We start from the raw sequence: 22599 nt of genomic DNA, 5'->3' as shown, positions 1-22599 counted from the left end.
ATTACTTTGACTTATAAACAACTTGTCCCTGAAACATGCTCAAACAACAGAATAATCCATTTGTGTGAAGATGTGATTCCATGTGCCCCAATGAAAGGAGAGTTTAATTCTACTTCCATTTAATTTCAATAAATTCCATCATCTTTATAACACTAGGCTTCCCAAGGCAGATTACAACATTTAAGATGAACCCATCAGGGAACAGGCTATTCTAAATGAAATTCGGCCATCTGTATTGTATACAGTGTATTTATTTAGTTTTTAGTGTAAAAAAATGAGCACAAAATACAGAGTTTATTTTTTTTGTCCAAGAATTGTATTGGTTTTAGAAAAAGATAAACAATCAAGTAATAACCAACTGTAACACAGAATTTTTTTAAAAACCTGTTTCTACCAGCTATAATAATTTTAAAGCTGTTTTAGTGATATTCAATTGTTATGTCATGATATTTATATTTACATATGGGAAGCTTTCAAATAAATTAAGTTAAAAAAAAAACTTTTGTCCTACACCTTTTAAGACACTGCCTATCCAATTGAAACAGCTTTAGACTTGTTACAGATTGACCAACAAAAAACGACAATATGGATGCAGCAGCTCATAGATTTGCTTGCTTTGATTTGAGTGAACGGGGATGATGGCTGTGCTGCGAAGGTGAAACTTATACTGTCCTAATTGGCTTCCTTGCTTACATGGACTAGATAGGTTCACTTCCACTCCTGTTTATTAAACCTCCTAGGGTCTAAACGCCGGGAAAAGTAAGACAGACGAAAAAAAGGACCCTACTTGTAACCCAGCTATCAGGAGGCATACAAAAAAAAGTAAAACTAGCGTAAGCCTGTTATTTTATAGTAATAATTACAAACTACAAATTATATCTTCTTGCTTTGCCTTATCCGTCCACGGGCAGTTAGTTGCACATGTCGCTCAGTGCTCACCCGGTTTCCGGAGGGAAGCCTTTCAGGACGTGCCGGAAAGGGAGGAGGGGGAGTGGAGCATGGCTGAGCCGGCACTTCTGCGGGACTTACTGAACGCGGGCGCCGAGCCGCCCTCCTGGAAAGACGACGAAGTGTGCGTGGTGGGCATCTTCGGCAAAACCGCGCTGCAGCCCGGCTCGAAGAAGCAGACGCTAGTAAACGCGCTCTGCGAGCGACAGGTCTTCCCACTCCTACCCGACAGGAACACAACCGAGGCCCCCGAACCAGAGCCGCGCGACTACAACCTGCTGCAGGCGCACTACAGCACCGACAGCCGCGTACTCTATCTGCTACTCAGCTCAGCCTGCGACCAGGAGCGGTTGGTGCAGGCCTGTAGCGCCCTCAGCCCTGGCGCTACGCACGCAGAAGCGCACGAGGCCTGGAAGACGGAAGAGAAGCTGCACTGCCTGTACCTGCTGTACCTTTTCTCGGTCTGCCATGTGCTGGTTCTCGTGCACCCCACCTGCGCCTTCGACGTCACCTACGACAAGCTTTTCCGCGCGCTAGACGGCCTACGCCAGAAGGCGCTCCCCACCCTCAAGTCGGCCTTGCGGGACCTCGGCGTGGGCAAGGAGTGGAAGCTTCACGGCCGCCCTTGTCCACCCCGCCTGCTTTTCGTCTTCCAACTCAATGGTGCCCTGCGGTTGGAGGGCGGCCGGGGCCCGGGCCAGGAGTCCTTCGGCAATGAGAGGCCCAAAAAGCACAGCCCGAAGCGGAGGCTGCAGCACGCGCTGGAAGACCAGATCTACCGCATCTTCCGCAAAAGCCGCGTGCTCACCAACCAGAGCATCAACTGTCTGTTCACCGTGCCCGCAAACCAGGCCTTTGTCTTCATTGTGGCGGGCCAAGACGAGGACCCCGTGGGCATGCTGCTGGAGCAAGTCAGGCAGAACTGTGCCGGGCGGGAGAGCGAGACCCCACCTCCTGTCTCGGGCCCCCGGCGCTACCAGATGATGAGGCAAAGCCGACGGCTCTCCTTTAGTGTGGAGACGAGTTTGGCGTCGGTCGGCGGTGGGGGCGGAGGCCAACTAGTAGACTGTACCCTCAAAGAGTTTCTCTTTCAGCACGTGGACCTGGTGCTGACCAAGAAGGGTTTCGACGACAGCGTGGGTCGCAATCCCCAGCCGTCCCACTTCGAGCTGCCTACCTACCAGAAGTGGATCTTGGTGGCCTTGAAGCTGTACGAGGTGGTGATCGAAAACAAGGAGGAGGACTCCGTTTCTTATCCCGGAGAGATGTCCTCGAAAATCATGGGGAACGTGAAGGTCTTGGAAGCCTTCCTGGACGTAGACACCAAGTTCTCTGAGAACAGGTGCCAGAAGGCGCTCCCGATGGCTCACAGTGCCTACCAGTCAAACCTGCCGCATAATTATACGACCACCGTTCACAAGAATCAGCTGGCACAAGCTCTCCGTGTGTACAGCCAGCATGCTCGTGGACCTGCCTTCCAGAAATATGCCATGCATCTGAACGAGGATTGCTACAAGTTCTGGAGCAGTGGGCATCAGCTCTGTGAGGAAAGGAGTTTAACTGATCAGCACTGTGTACATAAATTTCATTTACTCCCAAAGTCGGGTAACTTCATTCTTTCCTATTTAAATATGCTTTTAATCATTAGTATAGAAGCTAGCATGAGGTAGGTAGAGCTGGCACTGCAGAATGCTTGTGAATTTTCTGTTTCCCGGTGTGTTTTGGGAATGGTGTTGATGTCTCTGGAGTTGTAAGTTCCTGCATATCCCACGTTTTATATCCTCGTCTGGTTTTGGCGAGTCCTAGAGCCTTCTCCCTGGCCTCCTTCCCCACTGTGTTTTGTTGTATTGCCTTGTGGTTTTCTTAGGTGTAACAAAACCTCACCTCCAAGCCAGTGGACGTTGAGTATGATTTTAATCGCAAATTTACTATTAATGTTTGCCTTAATATTCGAATCATGCCCAAGAGCTTTCTTCTGGAGGTTTGTTTGTTTTTTTTAAGTAGTCTATGCACATTATATTCTGTCATGGTGCTTGGAAATTACTTTTTAATCAGATCCATAGCACCTATCCTATTAGGAAATATTTCTGTACGTTCCACATATTTCTGTTGCTGTTTGAAAAATATGAGTTAAATTTAGGCATCTAAGGGGAAGTTATGAACGTGGGCTACCGTTAAGACATGTTATTCTACTGTTAACCCCAGTTATTAGCAGCTAGATTTCATTGCCTAAAATAGCATGTTAGTAGTAAAATAACCTGTTTTAACGATGGTCCACGTTCACAACTATGCCCCTAATTTGGATGCTTAAATTTGTTCCCTCTTCTCAGTCAGCCTACATTTTTTTCAGCTGAACATTCACATAAATTTAGCAAAAGGTGCACTAATGATCAGCATGCACTAAATGATAAGGCACCCATTGTATTTCTGTGAGCATCTTATTTAGCACGCGCTAAATCAGTTAGTGCACCTTAGTAAAATGGACCCCAATATTCCTAAACTTAGGTCTGCCATTTGTTTGCCTGTGTTTAGGAGCCTAACTTTGGTGCTCATCACTGAAAATCAGTGCTAAGCTCTTAAAATGGTCAGTGGTCTTCCTTATGAAGCATATGGGGACAGAGTTACAGACTCTTTACTTTGGAATAAAGACAAGAGAGAGGAGATAAAATGATAGAGATGTTTAAATATCTCTCTGGCATAAATAGATACAATTCCATTGTTATTAAGAAGATTAGTTATAAATTGGAATCTGGAATCTAACTTGAAAATACTAGGGGTAATTTTAGACTGTAATCTAACAGAATCATATGTATATCAACTAATAAATTAGTTTTGGACAATGAAAAAAATTTGAAAAATTAAAACATTTTTGACACAACACTTTGGACCCTGTTTACTAAGCAGTGCTAAGGGCGCACTAGCGTTTTTAGGTTGTGCTAAACGCTAAAGACACCCATAGGAATATATGGGTGTCTCTAGCGTTTAGCGCGCACTAATTTTAGGCATACGCTAAAAACGCTAGTGTGTCTTAGTAAACAGGGCCCTTTGATTGGATAGGCCTTGTTTAGTAATTTAGATTACTGCAACATTATATGTACAGAATGTACAAAGACCCTGTAAAAAAACAAAAAAAAAACAAAACTACATACAGTGTAGAATGTTGCAGTAAGACTGATTTACTCAAGTAGGAAACCTGATAGTTGTATGTTCATTTTCATTGGTTACCAATAGAGGCCAGAGTATTGTTTAATTATTTATTTATTTATTTAATTGTTTCATTTGTATTCCACATTTTCCAACCTATTTGCAGGCTCAATGTGGCTTACATAGTGCCGGAGATGCGTTCGCAGACTCCGGTGTGAACAAATACAAAGTGGTGTTGTAATAAGAGTTTGTGTGGAGCAGTCAATGGAAGAGTTGTGTTACGTCCATTACGTACTTTGCTTTTGTTGTGTTGCAGAGATCAGGCTATTAGGTTGGGTCAGTAGGATATGCCTTTTCAAACAGGTTGGTCTTTAGTGATTTCAGGAAATTTAGGTGGTCGTATGTTGTTTTCATGGTTTTCGGTAATACGTTCCACAGTTGTGTACTTATGTAGGAAAAGCTGGATGTGTAAGTTGATTTGTATTTGAGGCCTTTGCAGCTAGGGTAGTGCAGATTTAGATATGTTCGTGATGACTTAGATGTGTTTCTGGTTGGTAGGTCGATGAGGTTTGTCATGTATCCTGGGGCTTCTCCGTGGAGAATTTTGTGGACCGTGGCACAGATTTTGAAGGCAATACGTTCTTTGATTGGGAGCCAGTGTAGTTTTTCATGGAGAGGTTTTGCACTTTCAAATCATGTTTTACCAAATATCAGCCTGGCTGCCGTGTTTTGGGCAGTCTGAAGCTTCTTTAGGATTTGTTCTTTCCATCCTGCGTAAATTTTGTTGCAGTAGTCTACATGACTTAGTACCATTGATTGTATCAGGTTGCAAAATATTTCCCTCGGGAAGAATGGATTCACGCATTTGAGTTTCCACATTGCGTGGAACATTTTCTTTGTTGTGGATTTCACTTGGCTCTCTAATGTTAAGTTGCAGTCTAATGTGACACCGAGGATTTTCAAGCTGTCTGAGATGGGGAGGGTGTGGTCTGGGGTGTTGATACTTGTGCAGTTATCCGCGATGTATTGGGAGGAGAGGATGAGACAGTGTGTTTTTTCTTTGTTGCGTTTTAACTGAAATGCATTTGCCCATGAGTCCATGATGTTGAAGCTGAGCTTGATTTCGTTGTTGATTTCTGTCAGATCATGTTTGTAGGGAATGTATATGGTGACATCGTCTGCATAGAGGAATGGGTTGAGGCCTTGGTTGGATAAGGACTTGGCTAGTGGGGTCATCATTAGGTTGAAAAGGGTTAGTGATAGCGGTGATCCTTGGGGTACTCCGCAGTCGGCTTTCCACGATGATGATAACTTTGAGTTTGATTTCACTTGATATGTTCTCATGGTTAGGAAACCTTTGATCCAGTTAAGTATGTTTCCACTGATCCCGAAGTAGTCGAGTAGTCTAAGTAGTATATCATGTCGAATTGGAGGAGAAGGATGTTTTTGCCTATTGCTATTTCCTGCGTGAATCATACTGCATTGTTTTCAAGATTCAACAAGGAATAGCTCCTGTCTATTTGATTCACTTGGTTTTTCATGTTTTTTCTGCAAATATCTTTGAGTTTTGAACCAACTATATTTTCCAGATCCTAAAGGGATAAGATCAAAGAGATTTTAATTACCTCATTTCTTATCGGGCAACTAAAGCTTGGAATGTACTATCAGAGAATTTAAGAACAGAGTATAATTTTATGCTATTTAGGAAAATGATAAAAACTGTTTTTTGTGAATGTCACTTCTAAACTGATGTAATCTAGATTTCATTTGTATGGTCCTAGTTGTTTTATCTAGTTTTCATGTGATCCTCTTTGAACTCATCGGATATTAGTGGAGTACAAGAACAGATTATCTAATATAATAAAACGCACCCTCAACGTTCTGTGAAGCCTTGAAGCCTGAAGCCTTGAAGCCTTGAAGCCATGAAGCCATCTGACGTCACTCCCAGGCTGAAGGGTTCGCGCCGGATTCGTGGTGTGAAGCCTTCAAGCCAGCCAGCCGTCTTTGCCCCGCCCTCGCCTCAAACCAAACAAATCCGGAAGCGAAGCGTCAGGGAAGGAGGCGGCGCTCCCGACGTCTAGCCTTCCCTTCGCTGTGTTCCGCCTTCAAAAGAAGGCGGGAGACAGCGAAGGGAAAGCAAGACGTCGGGAGCGCCGCCTCCTTCCCTGACGTTTCGCTGCACGAACCGCCACGGAGGTAAAGTTAAAACGAAGAAGAAAAAAAAAAAGGGATGCATGGATGCGAAGGGGGGGGGGCATGGATGCGAAGGGGGGGGCATGGATGCGAAGGGGGGGGATGCATGGATGCGAAGGGGGGGACATGGATGCGAAGGGGGGGGGGGGAGAAGAGGGCGGGCCAGGCTGGGACATGGGAGAGAGAGGAGCATGGATGCGAGGGGGGGGTCATGGAAGGGAGAGAGGGGACTTGCTGGAAAAGGATGAATGGAGGCGGTAGGGGACAGAGGAGCATGGATGGGCATGGAATGGGAGGGCAGGGCTCAGGGAGAGAGGGGAATTACTGGAAATGGATGAATGAAGGGGCCAGGGGACAGAGGAGCATGGATGGGCATGGATTGGGAGGGCAGGACTAAGGGAGAGAGGGAAATTGCTGGATAGGGATGAATAGAGGGGACAGATGGGCATGGATGGATATGGATTGCAGGGCAGGCCTCAGGTAGAGAGGGCAATTGCTGGATAGGGAAAAAATGGAGGGGCCAGGTGACAGATGAGCATGGATTGGAAGGGCAGGACTCAGGGAGAGGGAAATTGCTGGATAGGGATGAATGGAGGGGACAGATAGCCATGGATGGATATGGATTGCAGGGCAGGCCTCAGGCAGAGAGGGAAAATGCTGGATAGAGAAAAATGGAGGGGCCAGGTGACAGAGGAGCATGGATGGGCATGGATTGGAAGGGCAGGACTCAGGGAGAGGGGAATTGCTGGATAGGGATGAATGGAGGGGACAGATGGGCATGGATGGATATGGATTGCAGGGCAGGCCTCAGGCAGAGAGGGGAAATGCTGGATAGGGAAAAATGGAGGGGCCAGGTGACAGAGGAGCATGGATGGGCATGGATTGGAAGAGCAGGACTCAGGGAGAGGGGAATTGCTGGATAGGGATGAATGGAGGGGACAGATGGGCATGGATGGATATGGATTGCAGGGCAGGCCTCAGGCAGAGAGGGGAAATGCTGGATAGGGATGAATGGAGGGGCCAGGTGACAGAGGAGCATGGATGGGCATGGATTGGATGGGCAGGACTCAGGGAGAGGGGAATTGCTGGATAGGGATGAATGGAGGGGACAGATGGGCATGGATATGGATTGCAGGACAGGCCTCAGGCAGAGAGGGGAAATGCTGGATAGGGAAAAATGGAGGGGCCAGGTGACAGAGGAGCATGGATGGGCATGGATTGGAAGAGCAGGACTCAGGGAGAGGGGAATTGCTGGATAGGGATGAATGGAGGGGTCAGATGGGCATGGATGGATATGGATTGCAGGGCAGGCCTCAGGCAGAGAGGGGAAATGCTGGATAGGGATGAATGGAGGGGGCAGGTGACAGAGAAACATGGATGGCCATGGATTGGGAGGGCAGGGCTCAGGGAGAGGAGGGGAATTGCTGGAAAAGGATGAATGGAGGGGGCAGGGGACAGATGGCCATGGATTGGGAGGGCACGGCTCACACTCTCTCTCTCATATACAATGTCTTTCTGACTCTCACTCTCACACACTCTGTCTCACACTGTATCACATTCACTCTCTATGTGCCACACAGTCACTCACACACTCGCTTGGTCTCATACACACACACTCTCTCACACTGTGTCTCACATACACACTTGCACACACACTCATTCTCACACACACACTCTCTCACAAACACACTCGCACCCAGACTCACTCTCTCTCTCACACACTCACACTTTCACTCTGACTCTCAAACAGTCACTCTCACATACACTCTCCCAAACATACACACTCCAAGGAAAACCTTGCTAGCGCCCGTTTCATTTGTGTCAGAAACGGGCCTTTTTTACTAGTAATGTAATAAATGCATAGGAGATTAGTCTTTCAGCTGAAAGGAAATTCTGGAATGAGAAGGCATAAGATGAAGTTTAAAAGGGAACAGACTCTGGAGTAATCTAAGGAAATACTTTTTACAGAAAGAGTGGTGGATGCATGAAGCAAGCCGGTGAATGTGGTGGAGACAGAACTGTGATTACAAAAAAGTCTGAGACAAGCACTTGGGATCTCTTAGGGAGAGGAAGAAATAGTAGATGGTATCTGCAGGCATTTTCTCTGTTTCTGTATATTCAGCCTTTTAAGGGTGCAGATTTTGTGAAAAGCAAAAGTGTCTTCTAAGGCTGCTTGTCTGGGACATCCATTCTGCTTGGTGTTCCTCTTCTCCTTCCTCTTCTTTCCTCAACACATATCCACCCAATGCAACTATAAAACTCACCTAGAATGAAAAAGTCAAAGCACAGAGGCACAATAGCTTGTGAGGCTGAGGAACCCAGTTGTGAGTGACCAAAATGAGCTGAAAATCATGCAACAAGCTAGAATCAACGTTAAGACCAACATATTTTGTATAGATCAGATATGCAGCTTTTCCTCTTATTTGGTTTATTGCAGTTATGCAAAGACTTTAGGTATAAGTGTTGTAAACAGTGCATCAAACTTAGAACAATCAGATTGGTAGATATCAGTTGAGGTTGTTCATCTTGAATGGAAGTAGAATCAGCCCCAAATGTCATGAGGTTCATCATTGCTGTTTAATATACTGTAGCTTCATAGAGTGTTTTGTAATGCTAATTTTACTGCCAGAATTGTTTTTGCACTACTGGGAAAGGATGGCATTGTATATTTTTGAAGAAGTTTAAAAATCAATGAAGAAAACAGTTTTTGTGGACTGGAATAGAAACTATACAAGTATTTAAATTGTAAGGGTAGAACATTTTTTCTATATAGTTCCTTTGTTACTCAACAATATGATTTCCTTTCAAATGTGTGGTTTGACATTTGTAAAACATAAAGGAAAATAAAAGGCCTTAAAAAAACTACCAACAAACATACACTTTTTTTTTCAGGAGAAAAAACTGAACCAGAAAGAAATCCCCCAGTGTTATATCATAACAGTCGTGCCCGATCAACAGGCAGCTGTAACTGTGGACGCAAGCAAGCACCTCGTGATGATCCTTTTGATATTAAGAGTGCTAATTATGATTTTTATCAGGTAACAAATGGCCTACAAAGAAACGTTCTGTTGACCTATCTAAAGAGATTGGTGGCATCCTTCTCTATAGGCTAAGCCAGTGGTTTTTAGCGTGCGCTAAATGCTAGAGATGCCCATAGGAATATATGAGCGTCTCTAGAGTTTAGCACACGCTTATTTTTAGCGCATGCTAAAAATGCTAGAGTGCTTTTGTAAAAGGCCCTCTCAGTGTACGTGGCATTTAATATTTTTGTCTAGGTGAAGATGGTTGTGCTTCCATTTGACTAGTTTCCCTGTCCATTATTGAATGACAAAGGGATCAATTCAGCAAAGCCTTTTGCCATAGTGTAAAGGCCTTAGAAAACTGGGACCAATGTTCAGTCAAGTTGGCTGACATAGAAACTTTAAATATGTCTATATGGATTTATTGCCGTTCAGCCTCGTTAAAAGATTTTCGTACATCCCTTTCCCAATGTGTTATATAATTTGGTGACATAACTTCCTCTATATTAGTAAGTCATATAGCCTGGTGTAAAACTTTATACCACTGGTATCTCCCTCCTTCTCAACTTTCACTATTTTCTGCAAATAGATAACATATGTTGGAGGGATTATGGAGAGGTTGGTACATACTTCCATATTTGGTGGTAGTGTCCTATAATTCAGGTCTTTTGGGGAAGTTGGGTCTCAGATTTTTTCCAAAGATGCTGAATGCTAGATCCCCTTGGATCTGAAGATTTTTTCTTTACACTGGCACTTACCTTATCTGACTGTGCTTTCCCCATGTATAGCTGTAATTCGCAGTGAAGTACCTAAATCCTGGAAGTCTCGGGCTACCTCAGCAACGGGGGGGGGGGGGGGGGGGGGGCTGGAGGTTCGGTGGGTCTCCAGCCCACCCCAACTCCTCCCCCCCTCCCCCAAGCATTCTGAATCCATGGTCCCCCCAGCGTTCTGATTCCCTGGTGGTCCGTGGTCACCCACCCTCCCTGCCGGCCCCCCCTACCTTTTGTTGGAGGAGGGACGCAGCCTGCCTGCCTCCCTCCTCTTTCTGTCGACGCTGCTGCAAAATGGCGGCGCCCAGCCCTGCCCATTGCATCCTGGGATGCGGTGGGCGGGGCTACAGACCATGTAAGGGAGCGATTCCCATACATGGTCTGTAGACCCACCCAGCGCATCCCAGAATGCAATAGGCGGGGCTGGGCGCCACCATTTTGCAGCGGCGTCGACAGAAAGAGGAGGGAGGCAGGCAGGCTGCATCCCTCCTCCAACAAAAGTTAGGGGGGGCCGGCAGGGAGGGTGGGTGACCACGGACCACCAGGGAATCAGAACGCTGGGGGGACCATGGATTCAGAACGCTTGGGGGGGGGGAGGAGTTGGGGTGGGCTGGAGACCCACCGAACCTCCAGCCCCCCCCCCCCCCCCTTCGCTGAGTGGGAAGGAGGGTGGGATAGCGTTTGGCCGGAGGCGGCCACCACGAGTTATGGGGGTTCGGCGGCGGGGGGGGGGGGGGGGGGGGGGGTTCGGGCCTCGGCAGGCTGTTTGACAGGTTTGGGCTTTTGACAGCCCAGACCTGTCAAACAAGTGCGGGAGGATCAATTCTCCTGCACTTTAAACATGATGATCAAAGATAATAGCGCTGCTTAGATTTGCATGCATTATCTTTGATCATCTATGCAGAAAAGCCCTGCGCTGTCCCGGCGCTATTTTTAGGGCGCTGTTTGGAACAGCGCAGGGCTTTTGATCATCTGGGCCTCTGTGAGGAAACAAGTACAGTTTGCAAAACCTTTCAAGGACATCTTTTTCCCCTGGGACATCAACAGGTTTGTTTTGGTTTCTTTTCATGTGTTAATTTTCTGCCCTTCACAACCTTTTAACCTCTTGGCCGCTTTCCCTCTCAGTTTTCACAACAGGGAACTACAATAAACTGTGCTGTATTACATGTAATCCACTTAGATTTCTGTGATAAACAAATCAAAGTTACCAACAACAGAGCCAGCTCATACACCTACACAGTAAGCTTCAACCAAGGGAAACACACTGTTTCCGGACAATCCACACAATACCTCAGTAAGCAGCTTCTACTTCAAAAATGGGGTGATAAACACTGAGGATCCCTAAATATAAAGATGGTGGTATTAAAACAAAACTTACCCCACCCCCTTTTTACCTCAACACTTTGCAGAACCCATGCATGCCTAATGTTAGGTCATGTCATTGCAAGGGCCATCTATCATATGTTTCCCAAATATAGCATGGAGACATGGAAAATTTTCTACATAGGGGCAAAGGGACGGTCCCCACACCTGACAGCATAGGGAAAGAGGGACCACAAGGGGGGAGGGTTCCTGCGACCACACAGAGGGAGGGGGGGAGGTATCTCTGCCACACACACAGTCTCTATCTCACTCTCACACACTTCACACACTGTCCACCACACACTGTATGCCTCTCACTGTCTCACGTTCATATGTACTCTCATTCTCATGCACACACTGGCACCCACACTCTCTCTCTCACACCCATTCACTCTCTCTGTCTCACACAATCACTCTCACACACACTCTCTCAAACATACGCACACAGAGGAAAACCTTGCTAGCGCTCGTTTCATTGCTCTCCGAAACGGGCCTTTTTTTTACTAGTAATAAATAATTTTGGATATTCATAACTTCATGAAGTGCATTCCAGGCTGTGTTCTAAATGATGCAGTTTCTTGAGTGGGACTTGATATACCGCCTTTCTGAGGTTTTTGGAACTACATTCAAAGCGGTTTACATATATTCAGGTACTTATTTTTGTACCAGGGCAATGGAGGGTTAAGTGACTTGCCCAGAGTCACAAGGAGCTGCAGTGTAAATCAAACTCAGTTCCCCAGGATCAAAGTCCACTGCATTAACCACTAGGCTACTCCTCCACTCCGATATTAATAAAGATTGCACCACTAATCAAAAAACTATGCAATCTAGATTATTACAAATTCACCTTCATTTTTTCATTGTTAAAAAAGACTTCTTAACTAAATGGGTACAGGGTCATGGATTTGATATACTGCCTTTCTGTGAGTACAGCCAAAGCGGCTTACATATATGCAGGTACTTTATTTGTTCCTAGTGGACTCACAGTCTAAGTTCATAGTCATCAATACTAGACCAGTCCAGACCAATGGGTCATGTCCATTCACCAGCAGAAGGAGACAGAGAAAATAGTCCCAAGTACTTCACCTCTTATGGGTATCATGCAGCCTGGAATGCTCAGTATTTTAAATAGCCAAGCAGTACAAAAAGGAAACAGGAAAATAGAGCTTACCGGAACTCCAAGAACGCCCAGGTAGGAGACATGGGGTAATGCAGGGTTAAGTGAATTGCTTAGTGTCACAAGGAGCTGCAATGGGAATTAAACCCAGTTCTCCAGGTGCTGAGCTCACTGCACTACACATACTACTACTATTTATCATTTCTATAGCGCTACAAGGCATACGCAGCGCTCAGGCTACTCCTTCACTCCAATGTTAATGAATTTGAGAAAAAAATCCCCAGAATCGTAATATTAGATTTGAAATAAAAATGAGAATTACTTGGCCTCAATATATTATCATTCCAAATATGTGAACGTCTTAGAGCTTTTCATTAAATATTTGTGTTTCTTGACTGCTTTAGGTATGTACTGAGTTGTAGGTTTTGGGTGCAGTTTCTCACAATTAAAGGATAGTCGCTGAAATCTGATTGTGAATTGGTATGAATGCAGTGACCAAAAATTTAATGCCTGTTTCTCATTGTATTTCTGCAGGTGTTAGAGGAGAAGTGTTGTGGTAAATTGGAGCATATCAACTTTCCAGTATTTCAACCCAGCACACCAGATCCAGCACCTGCCAAGAATGAAACTCCAATTGCCCCTCAGGAAGGTGAAGTTGAGAAACTCAAAGAAAAAGAACCTGAGACCCCAGGGGAGAGCACTAGCTTAAGTCTAGCCTTGAGCTTGGGTCAGTCCACAGACAGCTTAGGCACGTTTTCAGCTGATCCTCAAGCTGGAGGGGACAATCCAGAGGCCCATGTGCAAGGAGGAGATGCAAAGAATGAAAAACGTCTTAGTTTGCTCGATCGCCAGGCATCCACTGTGGAGTATCTCCCTGGCATGCTGCACTCAAACTGTCCTAAAGGCCTTTTACCTAATTCTCCAGCTGGTCTTTGATTTAAACTGGGCTCTGCCAAGTCTTACAACTTCCACACTGGATTAGATCAGCTGGGCTTCATTCCAGGAACCAATTACTTGATGCCATGGGATATTGTCATTAGAACAAGGTCTGAAGACGAGGGAGATCTGGACACTAATTCCTGGCCGGCCCCTAATAAGGCTGTTGCTGGCAAAAGAACTGCTGTGGTCATGGGAAGAGGAAGGAGGAGAGACGACATAGCTCGAGCCTTTGTTGGCTTTGAATATGAAGATTCCCGTGGTCGCAGGTTATGTGTTCTGGACCTGATAAAATAATGAAAGTGATGGGGAGCGGACCAAAGGAGTCTGCCATAAAGGCCCTCAACACGGACATGCCTTTATACATTCTTTCACCATCTCAGGGAAGAGGACTTAAACCACACTACGCTCAGCTTATGAGGCTGTTCTTTGTAGTGCCAGATGCACCTATACAGATGACGCTAACGCCTCAGGTATTAAATTCTCTTGCTGAAGGCCACAAGAAATTTTCATTAAATTTAGGAGCCATCACCTGAGACATCTCTCATTTGTCCTTCCACACCCCTTCAACGTCGTCCCTAGTGAAGTTCAAGTGTTTGGGACGGGGTGGGGGAATTCTGTACAAGATCAGCAGCTGCTCTTTTAGACAGAAGAGGTCCTAAAGTCTCTTTCCTGTTCTGTGTCTGTGTGCAAAGAAACTTTAGTAAGTCAGTCTCCTTAAGATGCCTTTGCAGGTCACAGAAGCAAGCAGTCTCTCCATAGCATGGTGTGAGGTGTGCAACAGCTCCCCCTACCCACACCTTGATATAGGTAAAGCAAAAAATTGCCTCTGTGGTTGGGGACCCCATCTTCTCTCTCTCGCGTCTTACTCCTACCATTTGTGGTAGACCCAGCAATTCACCCCACTCTGTTGACCCTCCTGAGCACCACACAGTCCTCTATCCTGCCCTCCCCGCATCATAAATGTCCTGCTGTTGAAACCACATTATTCAGCACCCAGCTCTTATTCATGCCGCCCCCCCCCCCCCCCCCCCACCTTCTTCTAGACTGTCTGTCTTATATCCTCACTCGTGGACTGATGATTTCTCCGCATTGTTCCGAACAGCGCTGTAAAATTAGCACTGGAACAGCGTGGGGAAATAATACCCCTATGATTAAAACTAGTATCATGCACACTATTAGCTTTGTTCATCGAAGTACTTATGCGGGAAGATTGTGCCTTAGCATGCAACCAAGGCACAATCCTCTTGCAGAAGTTGTTTGACAGGCCCAGGCTGTAAAAAAAAAAAAACCCCGGACCTGTCAAACCCCGACACAAAGGGGCTGGAGGTCCAGTAGACCTCCAGACCCCGCCCCCCCCCCTCATACCTGGAAGCAGAAGGAGGGAGTAAGCAATTCCTCCTGCAAGCGCTGCCTCAAAATGGTGGTTCCCTGCCATGTGCATCCCAGGATGCACTGGGCAGGGCGCTACCATTTTTAGGTGGTGCTTGCAGGAGGAGGGAGTACATACTCCCTCCTCCTGCTTCCAGGTATATGTGGGGGCACTAGACCACCAGGCTTCGGTGGGGTGGGGGGACTTCTATAGAGGGGTGCTGGAGGTCCACTGGATGTCCAGCCCCTTTGTGGAGGTGGACCATAAGCATGCAAATGTATGCTGGACAGGGTCTCCCCATTCTTCTGTAATGCCAGCTCCGAATTGGCGTAGGGTTTGGCACACTGACCTCTGAGCATTGGTGAGCAATAGGTAATGCCCTGTTTAGCGTACATTTGCATGCTTATTGCGTTCATGCGCTTGCAAGCTCTGATCATCAAGCGGCAACAAACGCGGGCGCTAGTACGGTGCTAATGAGCTCTAGCACCTGCGTTTGCTTTTGATCATCTGCCTGTCAGTAATGGGATTGCCTTGCGTTTGTAGCGCTGCCTAACCCACAGTGTGTCTCGCACTTCAGTTCTGTCATTTCACTCTCTGTAAGCCTGAGCTGCACAGTGCAGGAAGTTGGGGCTGTGAAATTTCCTGTACTACACAGCTCAGGCTTACATATAATTGAATCATAATGAACAGTATTTGGGGGCATGAAATCCCGGAGTCTCTGATTTATTGTCACTTCTCTTGGACACATTGCCTTGTTAAAAGATACTATCATAGCATAAGCAAATGGTCCTGTTCATACTGTCAGTTTCAAAGACAATCTGTGAAAAAAAAAACTTTTGTTTCATGTGAGATAATGTGGTGGCAAAAGCAGTGACTTTAGAAACATGCCAGCTAAAAGTAAGGATTGGGAGGAGAGCACAAGAAGACTTAATACTGTGTAAGGTGGTAGTAGAATTGATGAGCAGGGGTTCTCTATGGATGGCAGGATAAGTTGGCCACACACCCATGATGTCATCCAATGATGTTATAGACAACTTTGCTGTCCTAGAGCTCAGAAAAAGTCTTTAAAAAAAAAACCCTTTGTGAGCATGTGCATATCACTCTACTTTAGTGCTCCCACTCATTTGCAGTGTGTTTTCTAGTTGTAGGCAGTTTCTTCTGAGAGTGGAAGGTGGATAGGTTGTGTGGCTGACTTATCCTGCTGTCTATGATGAATCCTGTACATGTAAATAACCTCAATTTCTTCATGGACAAATATGATGAGTCTTCCACAGCAGAGGGCTGTGAAAGGGTGTTAAATAGGAGTGTGTGTTCAGCTTTTATAGCCTATGTAAAGTGCTTTCGTAGGATGAAGCTTCATAGAGAAGGTAAGGGTCAAAGTTAGATGAGGACCGTAATATGAGACCTGTACATGGCACACCAAGAGGTCTAAAGTAGTAGTAAGAAAAAGGGTGTAAGCTGTGGTAAGAAAAGAAAGAGTGGAAATCAGTAGAAACATTGCAGGCCATGTCACATTACACCTGATCCTGAGACAAAACAAAGGCTAAAAGTGAGGTGGCAGTGTTAATTGTTTGTATTTAGGTTGCTTTCCAAAGTCAGATGACTAGGCCAGTGTGCTTGGCATGTCAAATGAGAGCAGCCACAGTTCAGCCAAAGGGGTTGTAAGTCTGATTTCTAGGAGAAATGAATGCATTCCAGTTGATAAGAATGTGTTTTGTAGTGGCTATGGATAGGCATCTTGGATCATAGGGAGCAAGTGATACCAGTTGAGGGAAGCCTCTGTTTCCTTAGCATCCCTCCGGACCGGACCAGGATTGGACTGTTGGGTTGTGCCCGCCTACCAGCAGGTGGAGACTGAGAAAAAACTCTGACTCTAGAGAGCCAATAGGAGCCCTGGCCATGTGACCTTAGCCCCAGTATTTTCTCAGTCTCTCAGCAGGTAGGAAGTGAGCCCATTAGTCTCTCTCTCTCTTTTTTTCTATAAGATATTACAGATATATTTATAATACTTCTTCTGTGCCTGGAATCGTAATTAGAGGCTTGACAGGGTTTCTTTTCTTTCTTTGACAGCCTCTGGGGTGTTAAACTCGGGTGTCTCGAGTCCACCCCCCTTCCTCCCCATCTCCCTGGCTTAGCAGGGAAGGGCCGTCCCTTTCTCTGGAAAGGTGTACCGTCTTTGGGAGAGGCAGCCACTTTTAATAGCTGTTTTTAAAGAATTAAATCAAGTAAAAGAAAATTAAAAGAATTAATTCAATTGAAAGGATTTTAAAGGAAGTAGTTTTTGCTTTCCCCAGGCTTATAACGAGCAGGTAGCTCTTCTGTCTTATTCTGTTTGAAGAGTCTTTATTTTCTTTTCTGGCGGAGCTATTTAAAAAAAAAAAAAAAGTGAAAAGTCAGCGTCTGTGACTTTAATCGGTGGTTTTTTGTTATCTTCATTATTTTTCCTCTGCTATCCGGCGTTGTTAGCGGCGGTAGTTGTAAAAAAAAAAAAGAGAGAGAGGCGCGAACTGTTAAGCGCGTGCTCGCTCTTGGACAGGTCTGTATAGCTTGGGAGCTGTATTGACGGTTTCCTGTCGGGCAGAGGCTAAACCATGTTTTGTGCGGCATCGGAGGTTATCTGTTTTTCAGCGGCACGGATTTCCTGCTTCTTCGTCGGTGTGGTCAGTGGTTTTCCTCCCCCGAACTTATTCTTCTCATTTTGGCGCGCTTGGCCGCCATTGTTTTACCTTCAGCTGCAATTTCCCTTGATGCGGCAGCGTTTTTTCTGCTTTTACTGTGTTTGGCTGTTGTGCAATGAAAAGGAGATATTGTTTTCTCCGGTAGTTGGGGCGATTGGTAATATATTTTCCCGCAATTAATTTTTACACTGTATTTTTCAAGCTATTAAACAACAAAAAAAACCCGAAATGTTACGATGCGAAATGGCGCTCATTTTGTTTTTTCCCTCTGTTTTTTCTCCGTCGGGGACTTTTGGTTGCTAGCAATGTTGTGAATTAAAGTGCAGGCTCAGTTGGCGATTTCTTTGTTCTTGGCAAGACTCTGATTCAAAGTGCAGCTCAGTCGGGAATTCTCTGTTTTAGACAATGGGGCGAATTAAATTATATCTCAGCTCCAAAATAACCAATTTCCTATTCCTTTCCCTTGTGTGTGATGTTTGGAGGAAAGGTCTTGCTATTGTCTAGCGCAGTTTTTATGGAGGTCCAGTGTGTGTCACTCTGTGTCTTTCTCATTTCCTGGTGAATAGGACTACATTGTCTAATAGTCAATTGATTAGTACTTTACAAATCTGGCCATAATATCTTAGTTCCTTTCAAGCATTTCCCTTCATGGCTATGATGTTATACAGTGTTTTAAGAACTTAACAAACATTTTCTATGGCATAGGCTATCTGGTTCAGGTGCCATTGTTTGGTACTTACAATGCTGGACATAAGATCTTAATTCCTTTCAGGAAATTTTCCTCCGTGGCTATGTTCTTATACAGTGTTTTAAGATCTTAACAAACGTTCTCTAGAGCGTAGGCTATATGGTTCAGATGCCATGTGCAATGAAATACATTGTCTGATACTCAATTGTTGGCATACTTTGCAATGTCTGGACATAAGGTCTTACTTCCTTCAGCACTTTTCTTTCATGGCTATGCGTTTCTTTGCATAGAAGATGACAGCTGCCTAGGCTACATGGTTCAGATGTTCTCATATTCTAGGAGACTCAGTCCTGTCTACTGAGCACCCAGTTTTCTCAGATGCTTTTAGAAGGCATGTTTATTCACACTCTTCTCTACTTCCAACTGTCTTGGAGTTTCTCATGTGTTATCTTGTTTTCTTCTAGGACTTACAAGATATATGTCCACTTAGGGAGTAAAGTATCAGGTCAATTTGCATTTTCTCCCACTTAAGGATAGTGGGAGGTCCTCATGCCATCTACTTGTATTTTTGTTTCCTCTATCTATTCAGCCTGGGCACATGGTAAACATTCTGGTTTGTCCAGTATGGACCATCCATAACATCTGCTATCCTTTCTCTTCCTTACAGATTTTAGGGTCTTGTTTCAAGCTTTCTTGACGTCAGGTACAGTCTTGTCTCCTGTGGCACAAATTCACCACCTTTTCCGTAATAGGTATTTTCCAAGTCTATTCCTTTTCATTTTCATTTTATTCTTCCTCTCTCCAGAGTTTTTTTTCTCTTGGAAGGAGATTCACTCATTTTCTGTGCATTTTTTGCCATAAGGGCATAAGTGTTGCCATAATGGGAAAGGCCAAGAGTCCCTATCCTGTTTTCAGATGGGGTCAATCCAGATTGCAAATACCACATTCATATCTCGTGAGTGTGCGTCTGTTCATCTCTGTACATCTCAGTGAGGAAGGAGGCATGACATGATACGAGGTTTGGGGAGATCCGGTAAAATTAAAGGCCAGTGTGTCTCAGTCCACGCTCAACATATGGTGATCCTTTCACTTTCATTCTATATGTCCTCATTCCAGACCTTCCTTTCAATTGGAAGGGGATTCTTTCACTTCCTGTGCATTTTGCTATTAGTATATGAGTATGGTCATACGGGGAAAGTCTAAGAGTCCATTAGCCCAGCATCCTATTCTCAGTTGTGTCAATCCAGGTTGCAAGTACCACATTCATTTCTTATGGATGTGGGTCGGTACATCTTAGTACATCTCAGTATAGGAGGAGTAATGTCCTGGATACGAGGATGATAATGTCCTCATTACCAGTTTTCTTGCCCTGCCTTCGGTCTCCGCGTCGGCTCCGCGCACTTTTTTCTTAGTTATGGTCGTAGTAGCAGCGGCGCTCATGAAACTACATCTCGTCGTTTCATCCTTTCCATAGATGTATGGTTCATTACAGACAGTCTTATTGGCAGAGTTGTCAGGTCAAGCAACCGGGTGGTGCATTTCGGGCACACCCTAGGTTTATGGGGTGCATGTAGCCAGGTCTCTCATTGAGATCTCTTTGAGCTCTCGTGTGATCTCATTAGATTTCATAGCATGTTTCTATTTTTTTCTCTCATTGTTTAGTCAAGTTGGCGCAGGACTGGTTTTTGTCTTCTCTACAAGCGTCCCACTTTCTGTTTTTCTCTGGATGTCTTGGGCCTTCGGCCATTACCTTGCTCTATTTTGCAGAGTAAAATTTTACTTTCTAGCTCCCAGAAGGAATTTTTCTTCATTCGTTTTGGAGTCTTGGTAGTCTTTTTTGGGCAGCTTTTCACGTCTGTCAATTTCGTGACCATTGAAGAAAAAAAAAAAAAAAAAAGAGTTCTCAGTGGATAGTACCTTAAGGGGAGGTCCAGTTCTACAACTATTTCTTTTCACTCTGACCTTCCATGTGCCTCGCTTACTCTCTTGCTAAAAAGACTTGTCAGCGGCAGAGATAGATGCCCTCTCGTATCCAGATATTTATCTCTGATGGAATCCCTACCGCTCAGTTGGCCTCTGTATTCTCACTAGTGCAGCACTTGGGTCGGTGGTTGAGATTGAGCATTCTTCCTGCAGGTATGCCGGGAGCATATACACAGGAGCAGTTTTTTGATGGCTGCATCTGTGAAATATATATGTATATTTATAGTTCTACTACATAAGTACATAGGTAATTCCACACTGGGAAAAGCTCAAAGGTCCTATTGAGCCCACCTTTCTGTCCATGGGCCAATCCAGACCATGAGCACCTGGCTAGATTCCTAAACGTACAAACATTCTATACATGTTGTTCCTGGAAACTGTGTAGGGTTTTATGGACTTCTATAGTTTCTACAGATGAAAGGTACTAACAAGTGTCTACTGTTGATTTATTCCCGTTTTCACTAATTGGGTCTAGAACAAGAGTCTCAGGTGATTGGCTTGCAGAGGCAACAGCTACAGATGATTCTTTTCTCTCTCAGTTGAATTGCGCTCTGAGATATGTTTTTTTTTTTTTCATGTTGGGTAACTGCAGCGGCTGTCAGTTTATTTGGACCTTCAGTCTAGTTGCAGCAAGGATTTAGGTACCTTCTTCTTCTGCATAGTATTTAACTGCATTCTTGGTTTTTACCTATTTAGCTTCTAGTGATCAGGTACTTCTCACTGACAGGCTTTACATACTTCCAATCTGTTGCTAGGTCAGCAATAGTCTACAATATCTGGAGTATGTACTTCAGGAGTTCGGTTCCACTTCTCAGCTGAGGTATATTCATTGCAGTTTTTTGTTGCCAGGCGGCTCGCTTCTACCTTGTCCTCTTCTTTCAGTCGTTTTTTTCTCGAGTCTCTCTGTCCTTTGCGCTGCAACTGATGCGGTAGTGGGACATGTTCAGCGTCGCTTGGACTTTCAGCTTCAGCTTTTTTGCTTTGAAGTCATTCTATTTAGTTTATTGGCGGTTCTGGATCGTCAAGCTTTGGTCTTCGATTCTCCTAGTTGGGTGTCTTCAGGACTCTACCACATTCTCAATGTCTGGCCGTCCCGTAAGATTACTGCTTGGGTACTTCCCAACAGTCCAATCCTGGTCCGGTCCGGAGGGAGTGCAAGGAGGAGAAATTAGGATCTTACCTGCTAATTTGCTTTCCTTTAGTCCCTCCGGACCGGACCAGGCCCCTCCCATGTTCTGTCAACTCTTTAGATTCTTTTATTAAGTTTGGAAGTGTATTCGTTCCTTTACCACACGTGGAATGTTTAAAAAAAAAGACTTTGCGTGGTCCATACCACTTCTCTGGTGGTTGCTGGTGAGCTCGGTTGCTGGAATATATATAAAACCTTAATGGGTCATACCACTTCTCTGGTGAGAGTTGCTGGTGAGTTCAGTTGCTGGAATATATATAAAGCCTTAAATATGTCATACCACTTCTCTGGTGAGAGTTGCTGGTGAGTTCAGTTGCTGGAATATATATAAAGCCTTAAATATGTCATACCACTTCTCTGCCGAGAGTTGCTGGTGAGCTCAGTTGATGGAATATATATGAAACCTTAAGTGAGTCATACCACTTCTCTGGTGAGAGTTGCTGGTGATCTCTAATATGAATGGGCCATGCCACTTCTCTGGTGAGAGTTGCTGGCGAGCTCTAATACAAATGGGCCATACCACTTCTCTGGTGAGAGTTGCTGGTGAGCTCTAGTACTCGGTTTTGCCGAGGAATTTGTTGGCTGCTAGGATTCCATACGGCACAGAAGTTCTTTCTTTCTTTCCTGCTTTGTTATTCAAATACTGAGGCTAAGGTCACATGGCCAGGGCTCCTATTGGCTCTCTAGAGTCAGAGTTTTTTCTCAGTCTCCACCTGCTGGTAGGCGGGCACAACCCAACAGTCCAATCCTGGTCCGGTCCGGAGGGACTAAAGGAAAGCAAATTAGCAGGTAAGATCTAATTTCTCCTTAGTGCTGTCTGTGCTCTAAATGTTATGCCAAGCTCTAAAATGCAACCTAAAATAACTAAACAAGACTCTAAAACACTATTTATATGAAACCCTAACAGAGACTATAAAGGCCACACTATTGTCTAAACTATCTAAAATATCTCATTGTCGCCTGTGATTACATATCTCTGGTTCCTGAGGTTGAGCTTCACGGTGTCCATTTGACTTCTCTCCATGTCTACCATCCATCTTCCCATTTCTGTGTCCCTATCCCTTCTGTGTCTGACATTGCCCCTCTGTGTCCATAAACCATTCCCATTGTAGCATCTCCTCTCTGTGACCCCCCCAATCATTTCTCCTCTGTGTTTGTTACTTCTCTGTGTCCAGCTTCTCCCCTCTCTTACTCTTCAC

The 22599-nt window shown here is 45.0% G+C and overlaps 1 protein-coding gene across 1 annotated transcript in view; it reads left to right on the top strand.

The window, feature by feature from the left end:
* The first annotated feature begins 922 nt into the window (after positions 1-922).
* The window catches only part of SMG8 (SMG8 nonsense mediated mRNA decay factor), a 29246-nt gene continuing 7569 nt past the window's right edge, over positions 923-22599 (top strand). Inside the window, 4 exon segments of the mRNA XM_030185827.1 lie at positions 923-2553; positions 9178-9323; positions 13089-13758; positions 13761-13963. Of these exon segments, the coding sequence (XP_030041687.1) occupies positions 999-2553; positions 9178-9323; positions 13089-13758; positions 13761-13963 (2574 nt within the window). The 5' untranslated portion in view covers positions 923-998.

Source organism: Microcaecilia unicolor, chromosome 13, assembly GCF_901765095.1.
Source record: "Microcaecilia unicolor chromosome 13, aMicUni1.1, whole genome shotgun sequence".
Taxonomy (NCBI): Eukaryota; Metazoa; Chordata; class Amphibia; order Gymnophiona; family Siphonopidae; genus Microcaecilia; species Microcaecilia unicolor.
The sequence above is the reverse complement of the archived record's forward strand: the minus strand, read 5'-3'. Positions and strand labels throughout refer to the sequence as shown.